The 27,192-nt window shown below is 38.8% G+C and overlaps 3 protein-coding genes across 3 annotated transcripts; 2 read left to right on the plus strand and 1 right to left on the minus strand.

The window, feature by feature from the left end:
- The first annotated feature begins 1,133 nt into the window (after positions 1 to 1,133).
- Positions 1,134 to 10,482, plus strand: gba (glucosidase, beta, acid). Its single transcript, XM_044116803.1, has 12 exons — positions 1,134 to 1,251; positions 1,401 to 1,478; positions 1,554 to 1,745; positions 1,812 to 1,958; positions 4,953 to 5,086; positions 5,167 to 5,339; positions 5,437 to 5,526; positions 5,613 to 5,760; positions 7,204 to 7,428; positions 8,457 to 8,620; positions 8,692 to 8,808; positions 8,895 to 10,482. Exons 2-12 carry the CDS (start codon positions 1,406 to 1,408, stop codon positions 8,998 to 9,000), a joined length of 1,569 nt encoding a protein of 522 aa, XP_043972738.1. The 5' UTR covers positions 1,134 to 1,251; positions 1,401 to 1,405; the 3' UTR covers positions 9,001 to 10,482.
- On the minus strand, positions 10,483 to 20,055 carry rnf115a (ring finger protein 115a). Its single transcript, XM_044116804.1, has 9 exons — positions 19,935 to 20,055; positions 16,134 to 16,192; positions 15,880 to 15,934; positions 15,440 to 15,723; positions 13,907 to 13,975; positions 13,747 to 13,819; positions 13,580 to 13,673; positions 12,512 to 12,627; positions 10,483 to 11,510 (listed from the first exon to the last, which is right to left on the minus strand). Exons 1-9 carry the CDS (start codon positions 20,010 to 20,012, stop codon positions 11,394 to 11,396), a joined length of 945 nt encoding a protein of 314 aa, XP_043972739.1. The 5' UTR covers positions 20,013 to 20,055; the 3' UTR covers positions 10,483 to 11,393.
- Positions 20,010 to 26,926, plus strand: polr3c (polymerase (RNA) III (DNA directed) polypeptide C). The gene is made up of 14 exons (XM_044116801.1): positions 20,010 to 20,085; positions 20,858 to 21,021; positions 21,799 to 21,945; positions 22,245 to 22,509; positions 23,335 to 23,639; positions 23,733 to 23,837; positions 24,724 to 24,897; positions 24,979 to 25,030; positions 25,132 to 25,192; positions 25,283 to 25,433; positions 26,026 to 26,127; positions 26,342 to 26,391; positions 26,473 to 26,622; positions 26,702 to 26,926. The coding sequence occupies exons 3-14, from the start codon at positions 21,799 to 21,801 to the stop codon at positions 26,778 to 26,780; spliced, it is 1,641 nt and encodes a 546-aa protein (XP_043972736.1). The 5' UTR covers positions 20,010 to 20,085; positions 20,858 to 21,021; the 3' UTR covers positions 26,781 to 26,926.
- Positions 26,927 to 27,192: the final 266 nt, after the last annotated feature.

The following is a 27,192-nucleotide window of genomic DNA, read 5'->3' on the forward strand; positions in this document are numbered from 1 at the left end:
TTTTTCTGGTTAAGTTTGTTTTTTGTGTGTGTGTTAGATTTCATTGCTACATGCAAAAAACACAGTCATCAAAAATCATTTGTCCCCTTACCAATTTCTGGTTTTTACATTCTTATTACACTTGTGTGTTACAGATCAAAGACATTTTAAAATCATCCAAAGATGACGAAAGTAAATGCATAATATAAAGTTTTCAAGATCAGTTATCCAGAGAAACTTGGGTCTTTGTGAAGGGTAATTGCCCCCTAAGCATAATAGCTTGTTGTTCCCCCACTTGGCAGCAACAATTGTGGATGAACTTTGACCCACCCTTATTTTAGGATTATTTTATTCACGTTGTATGATTTTGAACATGAACGGCCATCCTGAAACATTTAAGCAGGTTTAGGTCCAGCCGGGTTTATTTTTTTTATTTTTTATTTTTTATTGCGTGAGATGAACGATGTGCTGTTGTGCTGCAGATGATGGAACAGCTGCATAGCCTAAGTCCTCCTGAACTCAAGCTGCAAACTGATGGCCAGATATTGTTTTTCAAGATGTTCTGTTAGAGAGCAGAGTTCATGATATTCCATCAATGAAATGAAGTCGTCCAGGTCCTGAAGCAGGAAAGCAGTCTCAGACAGACGTGTTTCCCAGACAGACCTTCTGTTCTGGGAACCCCGTGAAATCCCCCAGAATGAGCAGGACAGTGTCTCAGGCAAGAGGAATGTCTGGATTTCCCTCCCGCACATTTGCACTGAAACAATCTTTGACAAATATTCTTCAGTGGATGGATGAAATGTGGGTATTCTATTTATTTGATTCTCCTCTATACACAAATATCTTTTACCAGTATTGTCCGTTTTTATGAATTGTGTTCAATTGTGATTGTTTTTACCTCAGTCCATCTTAGTCTGCCCAGTCTGCTTTATTTGATATATAGTGTTTTCCCCACTTTTAAAGTATTTTTTCCCTTGATTATACCTTTCTGAAATGGACTGCGTTCAATTTAAGGAATAATGGCAGATACATTTCATGCTATTCATCAGCACTGAAAACACGTTTTCTGTTTCACTCCCTAAATCCCGTTTTGACGGTAGAGCGCCCTCTGGCTGCAAGTAAGAAATACTGCTACGTTGGTCACGTGATCGCTTTTAAAATTCACGTGACCAGTGCAAGAAAGGTGATCAGAAACTGATCAGGAAGTTCCCTAATGGGACAACAACAGATTGACGGAGGAGTGTTGTTACCTGAGTTTCGCCTTCAGGACAGGTCAGTTTTTTCTAGCTTCTTCTTGAGGTGATTTGGTCGTTTATAAAAAGATCCGAACGACAGGACTGTGAGGTGTTTGTTTTTTGAGCTGAGTGAGCTCAAGTTATGTTGCTAAAGTTTCCGATCCTTATTATTTTATTCCCCTTCAGGTAAAATGGTGCTGCTGTTGCCATCAGCTCTTGTCGTAGCTCTTGTTGTCAGCGCAGCAGATGTGACTCTTTGCGCAGGTAACCCAAAAACTAAAGCACAAATATTTCCTCCTATTGTTTTTATTTGCAGTAATGATGTTTTTCCTCTCATAGGAATCAACAGATGTGTTGCCAGAAACCTCGGCCATGACTCTGTGGTGTGTGAGTGTAATTCCACCTACTGTGACGGTGTTGGCCCGGTTAGCCTGCCACCTCTGGGTCAGTACTCCACCTACCTGAGCAGCATGGCAGGCAGCAGGATGGAGCCAGGTCTCGGTCAAGTCCAGGTCAACAGCACTGGAGCAGGTAAGAGGATGAGCTCTGGGATATTGGGACATCAGTGCTTTTCCTTAATGAGTTTCCTTCTTCCAGGTCTCCGGCTGACGATTGTTCCCTACCAGAAGTACCAGAGGATCAAGGGGTTCGGAGGAGCCATGACGGACGCAGCAGCTATTAACATACTTTCTCTCTCTGCTGGCGCACAGGAGCAGCTGCTGCGACAGTACTTCTCCAAAGAAGGTAAAGATTATAAACTTTATAAAGATTATAAAGTGCAACTTTAAGTCAGAAAATTACATTAAAATGGTTGTTCTGGTTAGATGTTTCAAAACAACTTATAGCATCATAGATGCAAACCAAGCTCGAGGAAAAAAAATAATGCCTTGCCATTGTTGGATTTCTTTTTGTTGTTTATCATGGAAAAAATTCATATTTTGCTTTTAAAATGGGTGTAAAAAGTAAAAGTACAGATTGCCCTGTGAAAAGGAGTTGTTCCTTTCCACTGTTGCCACTTGCTTGTTTTGGAGGAGGGATAGGTCAGTGACTTGCATGGTACTATTAGAGAATGCAGTTTGCTTCTAATCTGTTTAGATGGTGGACTGATTGTGTTATGTACAGATTTATGAGTATAAAGTGGATCGTCTGACGAGTCTTAAGAAGACATTAGCTGGGAGCTAGAGTATAAAAATAAACCAAAATAAACTGCACTGTTGTTTTAATGTAACACAGCAACCAAATCCAACACAAGTGATTGTTTGTGCTACCTATAGAATATTAAACATAAATACCAAAGCAATGCACTTCATCATGTGGCGTAAAATGAAAGCCTTATTGTCTTGCTGTATTTGACAGCAACAGGAACCAGACTTTCTTGCAAACTTGGTTTTCAAATAGTCTTCCAGTATTTACCATTTGATTTTTAGTGTTTTCATTCCAGTTTGTGGCTGTTTTTTACATAAATTAGTGCTGGTGTGTATTCATGATCATTCTCCTGCTGGGCCACCAAACTGTGTCCAATCATCAGCCGTCTATCTCAGTGGTGTAAAACGTTTTGCAACACAGGCCAGAATTGTTCACCTGAAAGTATTCAGTGCCGTAATTTGAATTTATTTCTTTTAAAAAAAAGAAAAGAAATAATAATAATTCTAACAAATTCTTAAAGTTTGTAATTTTATTCTTATTATCAAGTTACAACGAAAGCCAAACACGTGGTCAGTAATTACCAGAGTAGTAGAGTTGGAAGTACTAGTGGGCTGAAAAGGGAGATTTTCTTTTTTTTCTTTTATCTGTAATAATTTATTTGCTGCAGAATTTGAATTGCACTCGGGGGCCGCAGAAAATCATCCCAAGAGCCACAAAACGGTCTGATCAGTGGAACATAGTCGGGTGGTACAGCAGTAAAAGTGATCCAAACCTCTCTTCAAAACTGGGTTTGGAATTTAAAATGGGATGTAAAATAATAGTGGTTGTCATGTGGCCACCCAGAAACATCTGGCCGCTTTGAAGCTAAGTATATGGAGTGGTACTGAATGTGGACATAAAAGCATAAAACTGTAACACACCACTGCATGACATAAACGTTCTCTCATCCAGGATTACATCTTTTCTGCCCCCCCCCCCTAAAAACATAAAATCTTTATAATGTAGATTTAGCAATTTTGGCAGAAACCTCAATCTGGAGATTTGGTTTCATCAGGCTGCAAATCCTGTTGGGGGTTTTAGCAGATTCAGATCTAATGACCGTCCAGGTCACTTGAATTCTTTTACCACAGCAAGCTGGCCTAAAATGATTTGGAGTTTTGAGATGGTGGTTCAGACTGCTGAGTCTAGGAAAATAAATGAATAATAGGAAAATGCTATTTCTTTTTTTTAAATTATTATTCAGTTTAAATGCGGCCTCATTCTCTGCATCCCTTCCTCGGTTAGATTGTTCTCTGGTGTTCAAATGACAGAAAGAAAAAAAAAAACAGAAGCAGTGAAAGGGTTCTCTTAATTGTGTCTTTAGAAAAGTCTTAAGATTACTGCAGACATAATCTGTTTTCTATTATTTTAAAGATGTCGTCTTTTTTTTTGTTTTCTGCTGAAAGGAGAAAACCGTTTAACCTTCTCCATTAAATTTGTTAGTACTACAAAGCACGCTGTTTTGCTGAGAACCCCACAACTTAACGTGCATCAATGTTTGTTCCTATTTAAAATTCTTTAACAAGCCATTCTTTGTAAATGTCAGTGAGGTTTTTATTTGCAAAACACCACGAGATCATCAGCTTTTACAGAAGTAGCTTATCACAGCAGCAGCAGGCAGATCTTTATCGTTTTGTCTTTGAGAGTCATATCTTATGGTGTCACCGACACAGTACCAGAAAAGAGATTAAAGGACTGCGAAGTATAATGCTCATAATCCTATTGAAGTTTTTATCCACAGTGCAGAGATTGAAGATTTCTAGCAAAGTGAGTCAGGCATGTCGATGGAACCTTAATTTATTCAGAGAGCGGCGGTGCCGTCACGGTTTGGAGGAGAGCATCATCAGATTCTTCACACCTGCAGATGTTTAAATCTTTGTGACATCTGCACCAGCTGTGGGGCCCGGTCCAATGCTGAAGGGCCCCCTGAGCAGAATTTGAGCCCACTTTTCAGATAAGACCATGAGGCAGAGTAGGTTTTGTAATTATGGCAACAAAACCTACTCTAAATTGACTATTTTAGAGATATCTTTAAAAAAAAAAATTTTTTTTTAATTTCCTTTATTTAAACCCCATTGAGATCTGGATCTCATTGTCAAGAGGGACCTGGGCAAAAATATCAGTTTATGTGGTTCATTAAATAAAAAGCGCTGAGAATAAAGCAAAGAAAATAAAAATAAATAAATTGTACTAAATTTATTGTGCGAAAAAATTGTGCTAAAGCTCAGCCACAAAAAACTGAAATCATCAGGAACTCGATAATTGTATAATGTATCAAAAAAATATGTATTTTAGTTTAAATGTTATATTCTTTTAAATAAGATAATTTTTTTTCTTTTACAACAAATTAAACAGTTGAGCAAATTTAAAATTAAACGTAGCATATTGTTGTCAAAATATAGTATGAACAACAAGCAGCAAAGAAAGTTACTAAGTATTATGTGGCTCTTGAGGGACCCCTGCTGGTGCATGGTGGCTTGGTTAGCTTATGCCTTGGGCCGGCTCTAATCACTGAAGGCTCTGGACCGTTTTCGTTTCCCTGTGTTGTACCAGGTATTGGCTATAGTGTTGTGCGCGTCCCCATGGCCAGCTGTGACTTCTCCACTCGGCTGTACACCTACGCTGACACACCTGGAGACTACGACCTGAAAAGCTTCGCTTTGGCCCCTGAGGATGTGAAGATGAAGGTCTCTGTCTTTACACTGATGCAGAAACTCGTCCATCTCCTGATGTGTCCTCATCAACATCCTCTTCCTCTTTATTTCAGATCCCTCTGCTGCAGCGTGCCCAGGCCTTGTCCTCTGTCCCACTTTCCCTGCTGGGCAGTGCCTGGAGCGCCCCCGCCTGGATGAAAACTAATGGTGCACTCATAGGAAAGGGCTCCCTGAAGGGCCAAGCGGGGGGCAAGGAGCATAAAACATGGGCTCAGTACTACATCAGGTGACTTTTGGGTCTTTTGCCTTGAATTATTATCACACATCAGACAGGCCTGATACTGGAGCAATAAATTCTGATGTGTTTTAACTTTCCCTGGCAGGTTCCTTGAGGAATATGCTAAATATAACCTAACCTTCTGGGCGCTCACTACAGGAAATGAGCCCTCTGCAGGACAAATTACAAACTACAGGTCCCTGATTTAATTTGGAACAATACGCATCATCCTTGTCTCTTAAAAATGCTAAAAGTCACATTAATATCTTTGTGTGGTTGCAGTTTCCAGGCTCTGGGCTTCACTCCTGAGGAGCAGAGGGACTGGGTGGCTATGGACTTGGGCCCGGCACTGCAGTCCTCAGCACACCCACACACACACATCCTCACACTGGATGACAACCGCCTGCTGCTGCCCCACTGGGCCCGAGTGGTGAGTCCAAGGACAGAGAGATAAAGCAGTAGGGAAGGTCGTCTCTGACTTTGTTCAACCCACATGGTGGCAGATGAGATCAGAAACCACAGTTATATTTTAGGAAACCAGCAGTAGACCAAGCATTCAAAAAGGAAAGTAAAGGCAGAGAGTAGAGCCATGTAAGGTAAATTCAAATTGAGCAAAGTCTGCTGCTGTTCAGTCTGCAGTAAAATGGCAGTTGTAATTAAATTATGTTTCCATATAAGTCACATGCAAGTCATCCTGAGTGCTGATGGAAATGTGTGACATTTACTCTAAAATTGAGTTCATCTCAAAAGTCTACATATTCCTGGTGTGTCCCAGGTTTTGCTAAATAATTTTTCCACAAATAATTTGACAATTAAGCACCCACCAAAAAAAAGGTTATTAAAGGAGTAGAGAAAGACAGAGAACAAAGTCTGGAAATATAATTCTTTTTGCACTTTTATTTGCTTTTCTAATACTTTTCCAGACTTTAAAGCAAAGTGGTAGTGCACCACATTCAGAAAAACTGAATGTGGTGCACTACTTTATACTGGTCTTTTTTTTTTTTTTTATATAAATTTCTGATTCTTTAAAATGAATCTTTAGGATAGGAGCATTCAACTGGGGGCTCGCTGGTGGTGTCAGTCCAACCCACCGATGAGTTCACTAACAAAAAGAAAATCTGGGAAAAAAATCGTGAAAAAAAGATCTTCAAGATTTCAAGTGACCAAAAAAATATGAATTGTGTGGCTTTGTTTTATTTTTGTTTTAAATTAGAAATCAACAAGAAAAATACTAACAGAAATAAAACTTTCTTCCAGAGCCCAACCTGTCATAGAGGATCTGTCTCTTGTTGTAAAACAAGATTAATGAAAAAAAAAACATTAGAAAGGTTTGGAAAGTCAGAGGTCAGAAGAATACTTTGCTGAATTTGTAGGAATTATGAGTCATTTTGGTTTTGTTTTATTTTTCACATTAGTAAATCGCTACTGTACTGCAATTTTTTGAAATGTAATTAGTTTGAATTTCACATTCGTCTTCTGTTTACTGCATTCACGTCTGAAGCAATAAAATAAGTGATAAATGAAAACAGATCATTTTGATTCTGTTGCATAATTCACTGGATGCCCAGCGCCTGATCTGTTGGCTTTCACTAAATGTGAGCAAATTTAGCTGAATAGCAGTGCTTTAGGGAAAGAAACGCGTGTGTGAGAACATTAAGTCACTCGTTTCAGTAGAACTAACAGTAATTAAAAGTCAGTTCACCATCTGGAGGCTGTCGAATGAACAGATTTCCCTGAATCTCTCGAATTTATGCCACAATTGTCATCTCAATTGTCATTAGAGATATTCAGTACAAATTATATGGTCAGACAAATAAACCTCTAGTTGCATAATTATCTTTTTTTATTTTTTTTTGCCTCTTTGTCCCTCCAGGTTCTCAGTGATGTTCATGCAGCACGATACATTCACGGCGTGGCGGTGCACTGGTACCTGGACAGCTTCGTCCCTGCAGAGGCGAGCCTGGGAGCCACCCATCAGCTGTACCCAGAGTACTATCTGTTTGGCACGGAGGCCTGTGCGGGCTGGAGGTCGGCGGACCGCGGGGTGAAGCTGGGCAGCTGGGACCGGGCAGAGCAGTACGCACATGACATCCTAGAGGTGAGCTCCTCTCAGCGTCGGTGCTTGTTCAGTCACATCCACTGTTGCAGACGTCAGATTTGACAAGGTGCGAGTCGTCCCAGAGAGGCGTGTCTCCCTCCCCCTCCACGCTGCAGTGCAGGTTAAATGTTACACTCTGCTGCACACGCCCACACACCCACACACACACACACACACACCCACACTACAGAAACTGCCTGCAGGGCTGCAGAGCAAGCTGGAACTGGTGTTCTGTGTCATCTTACTTCACTTTAGCAGGGGGAAACTGGAGTCCTTCCATTCTATTCATTTTGTGCTCATTCAGGTATTAGACGTACCCTGAGTCAAGAAGAACTTGATCCTGTTCATGCCTCTCTGCCGGTGTCACGTTTTGTCATGTTACAAGCTAAAACTTTAATGCGCTTTACTGGGATTGTATGGGATGGATGGATGAAAGGTAAAGGATAAATGTGTAGTGGAATGCAAATGATTTTATGGTTTTCATATAATTTTCGAAAAACAAATCTGAAAAGCATTGCACATCTATGTCAGTTTTTACTGGAGGAACAGTCCGGAGTCCTTTGGGCATTTTTGTACACATCTAGAAATGGGAATATTTGCCTGCTCTTCCTTGCAAAAGTCCTTCTATTCAGTCAGACTAGAAGAAGTAAATATGTAAACATCAGTTTTCGAGACTTGCCAAATATTCTCAGTTGAATTTTGGTCTGGACTGTGACTGAAAACAGTCACCTACCGTTGGCTCTAACTTATCTGTTATGTCCCTTCGTCTTCTGGATGCCGTTGCATTAGATTTTATTTAGAAATGTCAGAATGAAGAGGGGTACATACAAAATGCACATCACACTATTACTTGTGAAACGTTTTACAAACATCTTATACTTTGCGTTGGTCCATCGTATTATATTCCAAACTCCGGTGTGTGTTTGTAGTGTGACAAGACACTGTGAATTAACAGATTCGCTTCATGAATATACACTTCTCACCACTACAGTTTCAGAAGACATACGAGGGTGTTTTCTCTGTTTCAGGACTTAAATCACTACGTAGTGGGCTGGACTGACTGGAACCTGGCACTGGACCAGACTGGTGGGCCAAACTGGGTGAAGAACTTTGTGGACAGCCCCGTCATAGTGGATGCCAAGCGGGACGTCTTTTACAAACAGCCAACTTTCTACAGCATGGCCCATTTTAGGTGACGTTTTTTTCCGCATGTTTCCTTTTGAGTTTTACAATGAGATCCTTATTTTTAGTTTTTGTATACAGTGCTTTCCTGTGGGAGGGGTCGCAGAGGGTGGGAGTGTCTGCTAGTGGAAAGACACAGCTTGAGTTCTCTGCCTTCGTCAGAGCAGACGGCTCTGTGGTTCTCATCGTTCTCAACAGGTACTAATAAAGAAATGGGTTCTAATTAGTGCAGTTTAGTGGTAAATGCTAACCTGCTGTGTGTGTTTGTGTGTGTTTGTGTTCAGGTCATCATCAGCCATTCAGTTTGAGGGGTGGGATCCGGCTGTGGGTTATATTCCCTGCACCGCGCCGGCCCATTCGCTGCTCACCGTGGCTTGGAATACACACTGAGATTTAACAATGACACACTTTAAAGTTTCTCTGAGCACTTGATGCGATTTAAAACAACAGTTTATAAATCGCATCAAACTGTTATGTCTTCATTCGGGTCTGCAGAACTTCCATGCCGACACACTTGGCAGCTTAAGAAAAGGGTTCCGTTTTTTATGTTGGATAATATATTTTAAGAATATTCTGAATCTGTTTGTGACAAAATCTCCAGACATAATGCCCGTATGTATGCAAATGATTTGGTCTGGTTTTCAGTTTTGAGTTTTCCTAAAGAAATAGGAAAACTGCACTGGAAAAGATCTAACTTCATATTGTCATATTTTCATTTGTTTATTCTCACCTTCCTGCTAACTTGAGATGTTGCAACGCTATGAGTAGAGGCCGCTACTTACCCGCCCAGCCAATGTTTACATGTAGAGATTAATTGCTTTTGAAGATTTAATACGGGTTTAAAATGGGAGCAGTTAGAGTTTTAGATGTGTTGCATCTGTTGAACTGGATTTCTTTTTCCAGTTCAGACCTACATCTGACCCCTTTGTCAGTTTTGCTGATAAAGGCTGCGTTTTGTCAAGTGGATCTCATTCAACAAGACTGTTGAATGAGATATATTGGTTATTAGGACTAACTAATAACTATTAACTATTATTAGTTAATATTGTCTATAATTAGTTAATAGTCCTAATAATAGTTGTTATTAGGACTATTAGTCTTAATAACAACTATTATTAGGACTAATAGTTATTAGTTAATTATAGTACTATAAGTAACTATTTATTACTAATAGTTATTAGGACTAGTAAGTCTGAATAACTTGTAAGTTATTAGGACTTATAATTCCTAATAACTATTAATCTACCAGTAACTGCAGTCCAGCAAACACAGCTTTCATATCCGTGGGTTAAGGTTTGTAAAAACTCCAAGATGGGTTCACAAATCAAATGGCAAAGTATGGACATCAAACGACTTGGATGATTTTGACTTTTTTTTGTCATAAATCGTTGCTAAGGTAATTGTCCACTTGAACAGTTTGTAGCCCAAATTCTGAGTTGAATATGGAAACGTATCAATTTCTAGCTAATTTATTGCCATCACTAATATGCTCATTTGTTTTGTACTATGAATGTGAAGGTATTCAGCATCAGCAGGTCTACTCTGGCATAATGTCCCCGCTGGCTTTCCCTACATTTCCCTACATTAATATGAACACATTTCTGTGCCGCACAATTACTGTCGCTAGTTATTTAAATAACTCCAAAGAACCTCAGCACCTTTACCTTTTTAATCAAGTTTGTGTTTTCCACCAATTTTTGTAAGCAGCAGCAATAAATGAAAGTTATTTATTCACAAGCACTGCTGGTGCCTCATCATGCTACTAATGATCTTTCTGAACAACAAAGCTCATCAATGCCTTCTTTTATTGTGTATAAAGCGCACTGTTCAAAATGTTTCTTAATCAATATTAAAGGCACTGTAAGCAAGCAACATTTTTTGTCAATTTATTGATGCATCATAAACATTTTATTTTTATAATATACAGTTTTCATAAACCATGTATTTCACATTTGTGTTGCCATTCTCAATGTCTTCTTTTTCTTTGCAAACCTTAAGTAGGACTAAAATTATTTACATCAAAATAAGTGATAAAAATGCAAATCAAAAGAAGACTGCCATAAACGGAGGACTAAAATGAGAGAGGGATGTCATTTGTATTTAATATATACACCAGGAGAAGTTTATGACATCTAAAACATGAAACACGAGGGCGAAACATTGAAAAATGTCATTTCCTCATTTCATGTACGGTTTCAGACAGAGAGGAGTTGGGAGGACTTTAAAAAAAAAATGCTTCCTCTTATCTGAAGTTACAGCTTGTATTTGTGGCTCTTTAACCAGATTCCTATTAAATTTAAAATGTCAACATTTTCCTGATGGCAATCACTGTAAAATAACTGAGCAGAATTGCTATTAAGAATATTCCTCGTGCCTTCACAGGGCTCAGCTACAGGATTTTGTGTCTTTGAAACGATAAAGAGGAAAAAAAAAAAAAAGTCTTATTTTTCCCTCCGCCAAGAGAATTTCAGCAACGCGCCGAGAGAAAAGAGTGGAGAAGTTTTGCTCGAGAAGCGGAAACAGGAAAAGAACGGGGCGAGATGAGGGTTATTCTAGGCTGCTCTATCCCGACAAATAAAATAGACCAAGCAAACCACAACAAATTAAGACGTCTTTAAGAGGATACATGATTGAAGAAGAAGGCATTTAAAAATAGAAAATAAATATACAAAGTGGCTGAAAAGATGACAGGAACAGAGAGAAAATAGGAAAAAAGAGAAGCGTTTGGTTTTTTTTCCTGGATGTATGTGATGGAAAGCTGAGGATGAGACAGCAGGGGTGTCTCAAAAAGACCATCTATCATGTGTGCGGGGGTCCGTGGAGAGCGAGGGGGACTCTGAGGGCTGGCTGCTGCTGTCTTCTCCGTTCAAGCTCATCCGACACACTGGACACGTGTCGTGCTGCAGAACCATGGAAGAAATAGGCAGACGTCAGCTTGCAGCAGTTTTTTTTTTTTCTTCCCAAAATATGGTGTTACTACTGTCAAACCAAACTGAAAAACAAAACAGTGCGGCGTGTTCCCACCTACACATTAATTCAAATTACAAACTGAGCATTGATCAAATCAAACTCATTTCAGTGGATGTCAACTGTCAGCAAGTTAGCCATCCTCTTTAACTTTTTCTGATTTTGTCATGTTAAACCTCCAACTTTAATGGATTTTAACACAGACATGTAAAGCAGAAGGACAATGCTTAAAAATCCCATAGGTATGAGTTTATTCATTCTGTCTCTGGAGTGAACACTTTATAGGAACCACTTTCTGTCTCACTCAGCTTTGCATATCTAGAGGGATGTTTTAATCTTTTTGGAAATTAGCTCTAGCTCAGTGAGACTGGATAGAGAACGTCTCTAAACGGCATTTTATCTGCTGGGAATCTGCTGAAACCCAGATTCTCAGCAGTATTCAGATCTGGACTTTGACTGGGCCATTCCACAACCATATTTCTGCATGGGGATGATGTGTTCAGGCCAGGGTGACGCGTAGCTTTAGTTTTCTCTCTCATTTGATCAGATCGCCTTCTTCCACAGCAAATCAGTTTCCTACAAACTGATTTGTGGGAAACTTAGAACTTAGAAATACACTAATATATGATTACATGCTTATCTGTGTCTTTCCAGTACATAAAATCCTAATGAAATTGGCAAAATATGAAAAGCTTTAAGAGTTAAGAATAGTCTTTAAAAGTACTGTACAATTGCAAACTGCAAACTAATCATTCCTTTCTGATATTAATCTTGCACATGGAAATTTGTTACAATTACAACTTTTTTTTTTTTTTTTTTTGCTCTGTCCTGGAAATCTAGTTTGAATGTGGTTTTACCTCCGGATTTTTTATTTTTTATTTTCCCCAAGAACAGTAAATGAATCATATGCTTGCTGTTCTGTATCGTGACTCACCATTTCCAGCCATGGTACTATACAGTCTGAGTGAAAGAAGTGGTTACAGGGTAGCTGTCTGACTGGTTCTCCCACTTCAAAGTCCTCTTTGCACACTGGGCATTCCATACAGCAGTCTGCAGGAGAGGAGAGGAAAACATGCTTCAGTTTTCACTGATAGAAAAAAACACTTCTCTTTTTTTTTTTGTTCATTTATGAGCTTCATATTCTTTATTTACAATACAAAGATAAGGAGTTAGTGCAAGTTAAGCTCTATAAAGACAAAGTTACAAAGGGTACCCTGCAATTAGTTAATGGGATAAACTGTTAAATCTCTTCTAGGTTAATGAATATTTTACCCTAAACAGTTTTTAATTAGCCATAGTCTTTTCATTTAAAAATCATACAATTAACTGGATTTCTCAATCAATTGTTGGCCCATTTTGAAATTTAAATACAATAATATACACATGTCTTCATTCAAGGAATAAAGTTGTACTGTTATGAGAAGACAATAAATATTAAATGTAAATTCTAAATGTTAAATGTCTGTTTATTTAAATATATACCAATATATCAGCTGAAGTCATCATTTTTGGATGTTCTGGTGTTAATTGAAAAAAAGAGGAAATTAATAATTATAGAAATAGGAAACATTTCCTATTCATTTGAATTTGAAATATCTGTACAAACCTAAAACACTCCTAAGAATAAATGACTTTTTTTTTTTTTTTTTCAAAAATGTAATTCTACAGAAAGGTGACCAGAGTCATTTCATTCTGAATCCAAAAGATACATATAAGCAAATAAAAATTAAATATATATTTTCTCAATAAAAGGAAAAAAACCTCATGGTAATGCATTAAAGTGACTCTGCATGTGAAAATCACTAAAACATATAGAGTAGAGCCTCTAGATTTAATAACTAGTTTTAAAACTAAGAAGCCATGACCAAACAGCCCTAATACAGTAACTGCTGTCCATGAAAATGGGTAAAACTGACAACTCAAGCACAGATACAGTGAACTTTAACCAGTATAGTCAACCAGTAACCTGGTCAGAAACTAAGAGGCAGGAAATCTGACAGACCTGCTTGTTCCTCAGTTATACTGACAGTCGGGAGGGAAGAAATCTTCTCTTTCTCCGCTGGAGGAGGGCCTGTGTTCTCCAGTTGACCTAGTAACTAACCACACACACACACACAGGTAAACTCGAGGGTAAAAACAGGTGAAAGTGTGGTAAGAAAATCAGTTCACCTGCGTTATGACAGCGTCTAACCCTCCCTGTCCCCATGCGTAATCGCCTGGGTTAGAGTGCAGCATCCCTGTCCTATAAGAGGCAGAGGAGCAGGCAAGCTGGAGATGAACAGTTTCAGAAAAGCAACGCTGACACTCCAGCGAAGCTGCTTAGGTTTACCATGACAGAGGAGGTGAGCCGGGAACTCCAGAGTTGGCAAAGAGTCCAGCTAGAAACTGCTGTACAATCCTGTAAGAAAAAAAACAACACACAACAGCAACTAAAGTTAGAACCAAGTGCAGGACCCATTATAGCTGGGAGACAATTATTTGATTTTCTTTTTAAATTAAAGTACATGTCAGAAATTGCAATCAAGGATTGGCTGCTTTTTCGCTCATTCATACTTCAATGCTCAAGCAGTCTTAAGAGAAATTCTCTGACCTATGAATGACTGGGACATAGGATGTGCAATATATTGCAAATTTATCATCATTGCAATATCACTGTATACAATATGTGTATTGTGAAGAACTGCTTAAACTGTAAAAAGCAGTTTAAGAAGTTCAGTAAGCATGTTTAAGAAGATAAAATCATTATGAAACTAAAACTAACTTGTTTCAGTAAAAAAACAGCAGATGTTGTCTAGAAGTAGCTTTTACAACAAAAACCTAAACAATGTTTAGATGCTTATTTATTGCAAGTCATATTGTTACTGCAACATTTGATAACATTATCGCATAAATAGGTTCCTGATAGGGATGGCTGTCTGGGAGATTTTTTGGTAAATGTGTCTGAATCATGTAAAAAAACTAAACAAAACAGATATTAGATAACAGGAAGGGTCTGTGGTTCAAGAAACATTTAAACTATCTCACTGAAACTGCTGAGCAAAGCAGACACTCCAGAAAGCCGTTTTGTTTGCTTTCACAAATATATTTTCTATGTACGTTCTCTTCATTTACTCCAATCTTTTCATTATATTTTGTGCCTTGTTATTTTACTACATGTGTAAAGAAATCACCCTCCGTGATGAATGAAGCATATATTCTCAGCACTGCCGACAGATATTGGGTAAAAGGACATTTCGAAGCAGAAAGAGGCGTCTCTTTTCGGCGAGTTCAATTTTCTGCAACTCTAATAAGAAGCATCATTTCCATGACTGTCTCCTAAAAGGATGAATCTGTCTACAGAAAATACAACCTAGCCAAGAATCCATTTTAAATTGTATATTCAAGAACTTTGCTATGAGAAGACAAAGACACACTTGGCTCCAGTTATGTTGCTAAATTCAGATTTTTGTTTCTTTAGTTGGGCAAAATAAGCAGCCAAAATCAATCTAAAAATTTATACTGATTGTCTGAGGATCAAAAACAGTGTCTTTGGAGACAACCAACATGTTTCATTTTTATTCCTGGTTAATTTTACTTGATCGGTTGATTTCTAGCCTTATGCAGCAAGTTATGTGTGACCTGGGAATCTGCATGTGGCTTTTTGCTGTGAAAGTCATCTTGTGTTTAGTCACTGCACACACAGCAAAGAGAACTGCACGGCTGCCCCTGAAACAGCCAACAAGTTGCAGCAAATCATTTTGTACGTCAGCTGTGAGCGACTCCAGTGACTGAACTGGAGCTGCAACATGTCTCAACCGCCGCTGTTTGTTGGAAACGAGGCTTGGGAACAAAACTAACGAGCCGGGCGGTAGAAACAACTTACCCCTCAACCGCTGGTGAGCGATCTGGCCTGCTGCTGCCTCTGGACCTGTATCTCCTCTGGCTGCCTAAACGAGGCGGACGCCCTTGCCCCCAGGAGTCCCCGGATCCTAGCAGACCCCCCATGGATCCTCCCAGACCTGTGGGGACAGATCCCCCGATCGATCCGCTTCCCAGCCCTCCCAGATCACCGAAGCCAGTCAGGCGTCCTCCTGGGAGCCGGTGCTCGGAGTCAGGACTGTCTCTGTCTGTTGTAAATGGCCGCTCCAGTAACAAAAGGTGCCATAGCTACAAAGATGTCAACAACAGAGAGGGGTTAGTGTGAGAAATTACACGTAGAAAACAATAAGAAATAAGGGTCAAAAGAAGAGAAGACAGCAAACTGAAACATCATTGATGTTAGTTTGTTTGTATTCCTTCAACGGCCCCCACAAAAACTCCTACCTCTGCAAATTGTGTGGCTGTGTCATCTAGCCCATTAGCGCCGCCCTCTAGGAGACTGAGGGAAGCAGCGCACAAGGGGACAAAAGACACATTACTATGAACATACACTGAACCCCTCATTTCTGAACAATTGTTGTGCCATCCTGAAACAAGACTACATGACGAGCAGCTTAAACAGAACTTCAGTCGATCACTTCGACATTGACACGATTACTTATACGGACACTTAAAGCAGAGGGAGAAAAGCCTCATACCTGGAGTCCTCTGTTACTTCCTCTATGAAACCTGAATCACATCTTGGACAGATGTATTCCTGGAAGGAGGCAAAACAAAGTCTGAGTCAAACATTTTCATACAGATAACCAGGAACTGAAGAGGTTTGTGCAGGTCACAGATGGCCAAGTCCAGTCCAGTCCAGCAACTTTTAGATGCATTTCTTCTCCAACACAACTTAAACACATTGATGGGTCGTTACTACGGCTCTGCAGAGCTGATGAGGGAATTCAGTCATTTAACTTAAGTGTGTTGGAGAGAAGAGGCATCTCAAAGTTGCCGGATGGTAAATCTCAAGAACTGAGTTGGAGTAATCCAGGTTTATGTGTTATGATTTGGCTCAACGAGTGAAATGGATGTTAGAAAATAGGACAAACAAAGAGGAACAAATAAAGAGGCATTGTTTTAGGTGGAAGAAGACTGAACCAATAAATATTTGTTATTCTTACACTGACAGTCATTAGGTTTAGAAAAAACAAGTATGTGGCTGCATATTTCAAAGTGAATTCATATTTATTTCAAAAAGATTTAAACTAAAATTGAGAAGAGAAAAATTACTATAGGAAACAAACAGGGGAAAAAATTATATACTGGTCGTTTTTATCTTGCAAAGTTGTGTCTTGGACAGCTGACATTTAATACCTAAAACTTCCAGAGCACTCAGTACCAGACTACTTAGCTAGTCTCCAAAATTGTACTTTAATTTGAAAGCAAATCGACACCACTCAGATAACATGCATGCTATTTATATAAAATTGATTTAATAAAGCCAAAGGCAAAGCAGGAAAACGAAAGACGTGTGAGAACACAGATCAGGGCCGAACAAAATGATCCTCATAAAAAAAGCCTTTAAAATCTGCTGTTTCCAAATTCAGATTTTCCGCTTTCATATTTTAAATTACATATTTTTATAAAATAATAAACAGATTCCTTCAACTGGACGGTCAATGTGGAGCAGCTCAAAACTTAAAAAGTAACCAAAAATCTACTGACATTTAATTAGACTAATTCATTAATGTGTAAATCCCAATCTGGCAATTGTTTTTAGAAGAAAGCAAACAGTAAAACACTTGTATTTCATATTTAGCAAATTAAAAACTTCACTTATGACTACAAAGTCTTAGATAATTAGATAAGTAGGCTTGGTGAATGTTTTCTTTCTGGCGCCACTTAAGTTTGCTGACAAAACATGCAGAAGCACGCAAAAAAAAACTTTGCTTTAAATGTATGTTATTCTCAATGTTTTATGTCGTAATTTAACATCTTTGTATCATATACATCCATAAACACAGCAAAAACAAAAAACAAAAGTGAAAGACACCAGTTCCATTTTTTAGACATGTTATCTGAAAACACTTTCCAGATTCCAGTGTAAAAACATCTCAACGTATTTTTACTTGATGACTAAATTAACAACAGGTCATTGGCAGATGATATCAGACCCTTTTTTTGAATGACAGCCAGTGTTTTCTGAATGCAACACAGGAGGTAGAGCTGGTCTGGCCGACCGCGCCTTGAGTGTTGGAAAGCAGTGAGACAGAATGAGGAAAACACCACCGTCGCTCAGATGTTCTTTTCCTAATGAAAACCCCGGCCTTCCAGCCATGAAAACAGGGCCGAGCGAAGATTCAGAACATACAGGCAATGAGGAGATGATCAGATTAATGACGCCTGCATGAGAAACTGCATTTCTTATACACCTTCTTATAAGAAACATCTACTGTTTAGCTAATAATGGACTTTATTTGGAAAGTGCTTTTGGAAAAATGATATAAATTTCGCCATACATGCATAATTCCAGGAGTCTGATTTGACAAACATTAGGATCTGAAAGTGCACAATTAGCAAAACCAGATTGTGCCAGTCGTGTGTCACTCGCCCAGTTGATCCTTTCTGTTTTATACATGCGCACATGATCCTAGATGAATGAAAAATGATACTTGGGAAGTACCGAGGTAGTGTGCTGTGATACTTGGGTGTTGTAGTCATCTGGCTGACTGACATGTTATAAGCACTTAGTAACCTTTAAAGTAGCAAACCTATTTTGAGTGAGTGACGACGTAGAAAACTAAACAACATGCAATAGATAAAAATAAAGATTCAAATGAAGCTCAGGATATAAACCTCTAATTAGAAGTGTTGTAAGTACACACAACACAAATGTGATTTTATGAAACAATGATTAGCTTACCTGACTGATTATAGTCAAGTATTAGCTTATCCTTGACTATAACGCTTATGCAACAAATCCAACATTTTTTTATAAGCTGCACTTTGTTATAACTTATTGAGAAAATGAGTCAAAAAAAAAAGGATAAGAAAAGCAAATTCAACTACAGTTGGTCAGACATTAGGTGAGTGTTGCCCTGAGATAAAATGATGTGTGTCAAATAAATACATCTGATTTGATGTTGACAACTCAAAATTATTTAGAGATGCACCAAAAAACAGAGACTTAAAAATATGACGGAAAGTCAAGAGACCCATTGGTGCAACATCTGGTCATTTCATAGTGGGGGTGAATACTGATGCAGGAAGACTCAAAGTTGGCTATTTTAATCAAGTCTGATGAAGTACAAGTAGCTATTTAAAAAGAAAACTACTTTGTACACAGGTGTGTCAGTTACTCAGTCAGGCTGCTTCAACAGAGAGCAAGACTTCCACTGATAACAGGAAGGCTTAACATTACAGCAAAGCTGCTCTGCAGATGTTTTTGCACTTTAAACCCCTGGCTGTCATGGAAAATGTGAGATCTGGAAATGTTGGCAGCATTTTCAAATTCTCACAATTCATACGGTATATGAAAACTATTAGAACACTCTGACAAATGGTATGCCATCAGCTCTTGATAATATAACTAATGACAACCCAAGGCAGTGAGAATAGAGAAAAATATTGAATGGTCTTCTTTTACCATATTATGTTATAGTTCTCAAAGACAATTTGAATCAGCAAGTTTAATATATACATATAAAATCAGCTGCTCGATTGAAATATGGAACAAAGAGACAAGTGTGACCACGTTTCTTAGATTAACTTTTAAATTCATAACACAAAGTTGTCTCCAAAGCCCATTAATGGTCATATAAGACTAATCAAATATCTTACAGATATGATTCGGCTACAATAGAAGTTCCTTCAGAACTCGTTAAAGCTTGGATTTACTTCAAGTCTTTCAAAATACATGAGCGGACATAAAATATATATTCTAAGAAGTATCGTAATGCTGACCGTAAATAGTTCACTTGTGGTCAGTTCACTCCTACCTTTGATAACAAAACTGAAACTAAACACTTTTAAGTGTACACTCGGGAAAATTCCCCAACTCTTCCTGTCAATAATACGTTTTTTTTAAATCAGAAACAGTAACTGCCGACTTTCTGTCAGCTAATTTTAAATAAGATGTCGATGATCAGTTAGTTAAGAGCTTTCTCTCGGTTGTTGCTGTTGACTAGTAGAAATATCGCGAACAACATATCTGAAGTATCTTAAGCAAATCTTTAAGCAGAGAGTTTTGGCATAACCATGTTAGACGTTTAAACCTTTCAAAAGTAGACAGTGTTTGCTTTTAAAGTGTGTTTCTTTGCGAAAGTAAAATCTTTACAGGAGTTTATTTCGTGAGTTTACAACAACAACAAACGGGGCTAACAAGCGCTACCAGGCTAGCAGGGTTTAGCTTTAGCAAGCAGGCGAAAGAATCAGACATTCTCCGGCAGGCAGCGCTGTCAGCCCCAGTACGCCACAAAATAACACGGCACTTAAACTAAAGTCATCTGACCTACCGGGAGTTTGGGGTTTACCTCTCCCTTACAACAGTGACAGAAAAACCGATGCGGGGGAACAGCCGCAGCCTCCGCCATCTTCCCCAAAGAAGCACAAACACTGACGTCGGTCCTCCGCCAACCGAAGACAGCTGTCGGCCGTGTATGGCAGGTAGTTGTAGCATATAATCAAATCACATTCTCATACTACACTCTGTAGACTACAATAGCGGTGCATATGAGATTTGAAATTAAAAATATCTACAGTATTATTCATATTAGTAAGAAAATTGCCATGGACCATCCACACATTTAGTAGGTAAACAAATTGTATTGTTATTGCTTTTTAAAATGTTATTCATGTGGAGTGGGTGGGGTGGGGGGGAGTTTGCACTTAGAAGTCAGGAATTTTGAATTACTGGTCAGACAAATAAAACAGGACATCTCCTGATGAAATTACGTCACTGAAAAGAGCTCAACCAACGAAAGGCGTGGAACAAACTTCCCTAAAATCTGAGTTGTGAAGAAACTATTAGGACTTTATATTAGGACTACTCAAATGGCAAATGTTCAGAAATCTACATGTTGTGTTATTTTTAGGAAATTGCGATCCAACAATTTAGGTCAAACGTTTTAGGAAGTGTGACACACCTACAACTGTAATTCTCAGATAATTTAATACATCTACCTTCATTGAAACATTTATGCTCTAATGGAAACGTTACTTATGAAAACAACATTTAAAGTAAGAACATCAAGTACACCTAACGAATCCCAGCAAATTGGCAAAGACATGGAAAAGAACTGGGACAATGGATTATAAAAAAAAATCCCAATACTGTTTGATAAAGATTGCGAAAATCTAAAGCCTGCAACTAACACAGATGAACTTGGCTGCCTAATCATTGTATTATGTGATAATTTGGTCTACCAAACTTCTCCAGACCGACAGGCGGCGCGCCATCACAGCGAGACACCGATGAGCAAACCTGGATAGCGGAAGTGCTCCTGTGTTGTCATCGACGGGTCGCATGTGTGCGAATTCTACTGTCTTTGGGATGCATAGAGGCGAAAGTTTCTCCTGTCCTGACAGATATCCGTGTGCAAGGTCAGTGCTACTAACACGCTGAAGTTGTTGTTGCTTGTAACCTTACAGACCACGTGCGGCAACATTTGTACATTCACTGACCCACCGTGCATCACAAGGAGCAAATTTTAAGATTGTAGTCTTTAGCCGTTGTTGACAAACAGACTTACGTTACAAGAAGCGTCAGTGTAACTTTGCAGTCTAGAGAGTTTGGGTTTTCTTGGATGTATTGATGCATTTCTTTTTTACCTTAAATAGCAATAATCTGTTGGCAGGTCATCTTATTGAAACAGCTGCAGTCGTATAGCTACTCATTCTACCTCGTTTCGATGCATATTAACCCAATGAATTAACATAAGAAATTGTTTACATTGCAGTTCCTTGCAAAAATTGTGATATTTTTTACATTTCTTTTACAAACCGTGTATTGTACAACATCTTCTTTTGCCACAATTGCAGCTACAAATCTGTCGAGTTATGTTGCTAAACGTTTTTTTTCTCGCTGCTTTAAATTAGGGTCCCCCAAATGTGCTACAGATTCTCAATTGATGTTAGGTCTGGGCTTTGACTGGATCATAATTTGGCTTTGATTAAAATCCTGTGCTTGTAGCTCTGACTGTATGTTTACAGTCTTTGTCCGCCTGGAAGGTGAACCTCCTTCCCAGTCTCAAGACTTTTGTAGCCCTTTAAGGGTGATATGTGTATTTGCCACCACACATGGCACTTTGAATATAGGACTGAAAGTTAAATTTTTGTCTCATCTCACTAAAGCACCTTCTTCCACATGCCTTTATGCAGATGACGGCCCAGGAGATCCGTCTGTGTGGCCTCCTGCTACAGGAGCATTTCGGAGAGGTGGTGGAGAAAGTGGGAACTCACCTTCTCCGAAGTGGAGCACAGAACTTGAGGACCGTTGTCCAAGAAACCAACCTCTCTGTGGATTTGGTGCGGCTATCCAACATTTTCTGCCTATAATTATAATTCAAATTAAAATTTTGCCACCAACTGCTTGTGGTGATGCATTCAAGCTGGTTATTTTTTTCTCAACTTATTAGCTGCTATTATTATTTTTTAGTTTGTAAATGATGGCGGATAATATTCGACTTGCATAAAATAAATTCAAAACACTTAGATGTTACTGCAATATTACATCATTCATCACCACTCATATCAATGTTATCTCTCAAAATGTAGAAGAAACTCAGGGATGAGGGGTGTATTTTAATATTTCTTTTTCATTAAAGGTAAAGAAGTGTCTGTGCGTGCTTGTGCAACATGGGGCTTGTTGTTTCACCTCTGGCCGTAAAGGACCGGGCAGCCCCGCAGAGTACCGGGCCTGCTGCGATCGGATCCTGAGAGTTCTGCGCTACCCGCGTTACATCTACACGGCCAAAACGCTGTATGGCGACACGGGCGAGCTAATTATAGAGGAGCTGCTGCAGCGTGGCCACATGACGATGAGCAGCACGGTGAAGACGGTCGCAGACCGACTCACGCAGAACATGGAGGGTCGGTTTTTATGTCCACCAGAAATCTTTAACTCCAGTTTTCCTGTTTCAAAAGCTTTTTGAATTTTATGTTAGGGTTATCACAATAACAAATTTTACTTGGCGACTAATTGTCCCTGAAATTATTGTGATAAATGTAGATTTTTAGACCATTTAATAATATTCTCAACGATTAATAAAATTGTGAAATGTGGATTGTCTGTAAACAAAATCACCCTTAAAAATTATGAATCATTGATCTCAAACAGAAAAAAACAGGCAAAACCGTCGGTGTAAATTAACAAGAATACTCCACTTGACTAATTCAACTAGTAGTTCTCTGGCATGCTCCTCTTTTTAGTACTATTGTGATAGCAATAGAAATGACAACTAGAACAGTTTATTGCTTTTTTTTAAGTAAATGTGCAGCTGTGGCTGCATGGCCCCACAAACTTCAGAAACATACGGCTCTTCAGAAAAGTATTACCCAAAAGTAAGAAAAGTATTACCCGTTTGTAATACTTTTCCTTAGCTCATGAGTCACTTATAGAAATGTGATTTGTATCACCAAACTCCACACATTAACTACATATGTTCATCATATGTTCAAGTCTTTTGGTATTTGTTGATATTCCCTTTGAACAAATAGTGGAGAAAATAGTGAAAATAATAATATGGACATAAAACAACAATACTGACAATTTTTTTTAAAGTATTGCTATCTGGAATTTATTGTGAAAAAAAAACATTTCAAATTCTTATCATGATAAGAATTTATTACCATAAATAATAAACAATAGGATAAATTCTGACTCCTAGTTGAAAGTGTGTGTTTTTTCCATTATAGAAGGCCACAGCATGGATTACAGCGAAGTGTCTTCCACCTTCTCCAAACTGGTGGAGACCCATTTCCTCCAGCGCTGCCCTCCAGTGGGAGGAGCAGGAACTTCAGGCAGTACCGCTCCTTCTGCGGCTCCTGCAGCAGCTGCAGCTCCTGCAGCCCCTGTCAGCGTTGCCCCGCCAACTCCAGAGAGCTTTCCTGAGTGCTACAGCGTACCACATGTTTCGCTCATTGGACGAGGCAAACGGCAGCTTGTCCCCGAGAACGGAGAGGACCAGAGGAATGCAAAAAGGGCTAAGATGGACACAGAGGTCAGTGAATATTTGGTTCTATCAATAAGCTCTAAAATCACTGGCGTACCTGTGTTTTTATAATGCTATGGATGTTTTATTTTGTTTGCTCAGACATATGGCGATGAAGGAATTTACTGGCAGGTGAATTTTGAGCGTTTCCATCAACACTTCAGAGACCAGGCGATCATCAGTGCTGTGGCCAATAAGCTGGATCAGGTCAGGTTTCCACCGAATTGCTGAAAATACAACCAAACTATTAAAGGATGAGCTTAAAATAAATCATTTGAGTAATTTAATTCACTTTTCCTTGCAAAAGTAGTGATACCCATGGAGTTTTTCACACTTGGTCATATTAAAAACTTTAAAGAATTTCAGAGGGATTTTATGTGATAGACCAACAAAAGCATTGTGCGTCTTTGCGAATCTAACAGAAAACAATAGCTTTGATTAGAAATGCTGCACAACCCTTAATCACTAAACGCATCACCCTGAGCACAATATTCCCACTGTGATGCAGTGTGGTGGCAGCATCATGGAGTGGAGATGCTTTTCTTCAACACGGTCAGAGTTGATGGGTAGATAGATGGAGCTGGATGCTGGAAAAAGATACAGGGAGGCTGGTGTTGAGCTTTATCTTTAAACAAACACCCATAGCTAAGAAGGCATGGTTGGATGAAGTCATGTTAACGTGCTAGTGTACCAGTCAAAATCCAGATTTTTTCAATCTGTAAATGTAAGAAAATGGGAGAAAAGACTTTCAGGCTTAAACACTATGTGTCATTTTTTTCTTTCATGTATTTCCACAAATACATAAAAGATTGTGGCTCTACCTGAACAAAAAAGTGAAAAAATGTTAGATGAGAATAGTACAGTGTTTATAAATTAAAACTGACTTAATCTGTATTTAACAGCATAACTATACATACTAAGTTTTCTGACATTTAAAATGTTTACTTTGGATTTTTGTGTATCTGAATTCCTTTAAACACCAATTAATTTTTTTTATTAAAGAATACATGATTCTATAATAAAAATAGATTACAAAGGGAAAAAGCATCATCCATTAAGTTATTTTAAGATTGGTCATATTCTAACGTTTCAGACCAGCAGTGAAATAGTGAGGACCATCCTGAGGATGAGTGAGGTGACCACTTCGGCCACCGCTGCCTGCACTAAGCCACTCTCAGCCAATGAGATCTTCAGGTCCCTCCCTGCCAGCTACAACATCCCCAGACACATTTTGGATCAGTATCTGACTCTCCTGGTGGACGACCCGGTACGCACGCCGCCTGCTGGGCGATTTCACTTCCTATCCACATGAATCTCTTTTACCATCGGCTGCTTCTTCATTTGCCAGATGGAGTTCGTTGGGAAGATTGGAGAAAGTGGAGGAGGAATGTTTGTTGTCAGTATCCTTTTTGTGCAGTTAGAGCCAAAGCTGAAACACTGAATTATCCAGTCTGGTTTATGTATCTGATGAATCGGCTGTATTCCTGAACTCATCTCTTAGATCTGCACAGAGCTCTTGCGAACCTGGCCCGAGCCACGGTTGAGTCCATCGTGCAGGAGAGGTGAGTCCATTCGGGTTTTTACGGGACGTACGTGTGAACTTTCATGTGAATCGACTTATCAATCAGTTCGCATTTTCATCTTCTGATCAGATTTGGCTCCCGGTCGGCTCGCATCTTCCGTCTGTTGCTGCGGAAGAGACACCTGGAGCAGAAGCAGGTGGAGGACTTTGCCATGATTCCAGCAAAGGAGGCTAAAGACATGCTGTACACGCTGCTGTCCCACAACCTGGTGCAGCTCCAGGTGAACCACAACAGTTTAATTGATAAAATACTTTTAAAATTTCCCTTTTGGGTTGTTTTATTTTGGAATTGTCTTTTGAATACAGACAAAGTTATAAAAGTTAACAATTGTAATTTACAGAAACTTTACTTTTTTTACCTGTGCTGTGTTATTCCAACAAAATCTACTTCTTGTAGTTGTTGAAGTTATAAGAACTAAGTACATTTCACACTGGTTAAAATTGAATTAAATCATGTTTTTTGGCTCAACACTTAAAAATGCTAAATTCACAGTAGAGTAAAGTTATTGTCATATTGTTTATTACTGAAAATAACATTAAAAAATAAATCACTATTTAATATCAATGTGTCTAAAAGCTGAAATCCAATAAAGTGATGATTTTGTTTAAAAACATGGCAAGAAATTTAGAAAATTCAGGAAAACTGTATAAAAAAACTTATAGGAACCTTTTGTGTCACTTTTACATAAACCTTGAATTAAGCAGATTTAATGGTTCAATTTTATCACTTTTCATTCTGGCAAATTAAAAGGCCACAATTTTATCTAGTTTGACAAAATTGTTTTCCAGTCTGACAAACTTTCTCTGTTTCAGGAAATCCCCAAAACCCCAGATTTTGCTCCGTCTCGCACTTTTTATCTTTACACCGTCAACCAGCTCCCAACCGCCAGGATGCTGCTGCAGAACTGCTACAAGGTTGGACCTTAAGATCTGACTGGACGTTTCCTTTCTTCCTTTCTTGCTTCTTTCTGTTTGTTTTAGTTTTTCCATATTTGAAGCTGCTGACCGATATATCCTCCATAACTAAATTTGGGAAAGTATGCAGATTTCACATGGAAATGTGTAGGATCCGGGTGCATATCTTGCTTTTTTTGCTGCTTCTGCCTTTTCTAACATGTTTGTCCTGCAGACCGTGGCCAACCTCATAGAGCGACGCCTGTTTGAGACCAAAGAAAACAAGTGGGTGCTAGCCTAAAGATTTGATTTGATGGTTTAAGTTCCCGTCTCATCGTGGCCGTTTGCTTTCATGTCGGTCTTCAGGCGCCTTTTGGAGAAATCTCAGCGAATCGAAGCCATTCTGGCGTCTCTGCAGGCCAGCGGGGCCGAGCTCGAACAGCTGAGCGAAGTCGAGGAGATGATCTCTGCTCCGGAGAAACAGCAGCTGGACGTCTTGAGGCTTCATGTTAACAAGTAAGAAGACAAAACTGAAACTGTCTTTTCCTGTTTCCTCGACAGTCTCTTTATGTTTCTGTTTCTTGTCCTTTTCCAGGTTAGATTCAGCAGAGAACCAAGTAGATGAAACCATCTTTATCTTAGAATCCTACGTCAGCTCCACGTTTGCATCTTGAGTCGTAATGGTTAAAATTCATCCAAAATTTCATCATTTTTAAAAATGATTTTTGTTTTTAGTGTTTCTGTTAACTTTGACTGAATATGTTTATTTTTCTTGTTTTTATTGTGTGGATCACGACTGAATAAATATCAAAACACCTTTTTTTTTCCCATCCCCCAACCCGTTTTTATTCCATTAGAAAACAAACAAAACACACACAAAAAAAAACACAAACAAAACCTGTTCTGACCGTTCAAAATCTGAAATTGTGGAAAAAGTCTGCAAGTTAAATAACATAACTGTAGTTTGATACATTTTGCTTAAAAAACCCCCCAAAAAGATAATTTACATAATTGCCCCTACTGACCCTGAAAATCTTGGGCAGTGCATTTCTGTCAGACCCTGGTGACACTGACTTTGGTCCTGGA

The sequence above is a fragment of the Gambusia affinis genome, linkage group LG05 (assembly GCF_019740435.1).
Source record: "Gambusia affinis linkage group LG05, SWU_Gaff_1.0, whole genome shotgun sequence".
Taxonomy (NCBI): Eukaryota; Metazoa; Chordata; class Actinopteri; order Cyprinodontiformes; family Poeciliidae; genus Gambusia; species Gambusia affinis.

What these genes read in the sequence shown, in the direction of transcription:
- gba (XM_044116803.1), top strand. Translation starts at nt 1,406, where the DNA reads ATGGTGCTGCTGTTGCCATCAGCTCTTGTCGTAGCTCTTGTTGTCAGC. An exon ending in CTGAGGATGTGAAGATGAAG is followed by an intron (nt 5,087 to 5,166) that starts GTCTCTGTCTTT and finishes TCTTTATTTCAG; the next exon opens with ATCCCTCTGCTGCAGCGTGC. An exon ending in TGCCCCACTGGGCCCGAGTG is followed by an intron (nt 5,761 to 7,203) that starts GTGAGTCCAAGG and finishes TTGTCCCTCCAG; the next exon opens with GTTCTCAGTGATGTTCATGC.
- rnf115a (XM_044116804.1), bottom strand. Translation starts at nt 20,012, where the DNA reads ATGGCGGAGGCTGCGGCTGTTCCCCCGCATCGGTTTTTCTGTCACTGT. An exon ending in GGCTCACCTCCTCTGTCATG is followed by an intron (nt 13,820 to 13,906) that starts GTAAACCTAAGC and finishes TGCCTCTTATAG; the next exon opens with GACAGGGATGCTGCACTCTA. An exon ending in TAGTACCATGGCTGGAAATG is followed by an intron (nt 11,511 to 12,511) that starts GTGAGTCACGAT and finishes ATGGTTCTGCAG; the next exon opens with CACGACACGTGTCCAGTGTG.
- polr3c (XM_044116801.1), top strand. Translation starts at nt 21,799, where the DNA reads ATGACGGCCCAGGAGATCCGTCTGTGTGGCCTCCTGCTACAGGAGCAT. An exon ending in ACTCACGCAGAACATGGAGG is followed by an intron (nt 22,510 to 23,334) that starts GTCGGTTTTTAT and finishes TTTCCATTATAG; the next exon opens with AAGGCCACAGCATGGATTAC. An exon ending in TTTGAGACCAAAGAAAACAA is followed by an intron (nt 26,392 to 26,472) that starts GTGGGTGCTAGC and finishes GTCGGTCTTCAG; the next exon opens with GCGCCTTTTGGAGAAATCTC.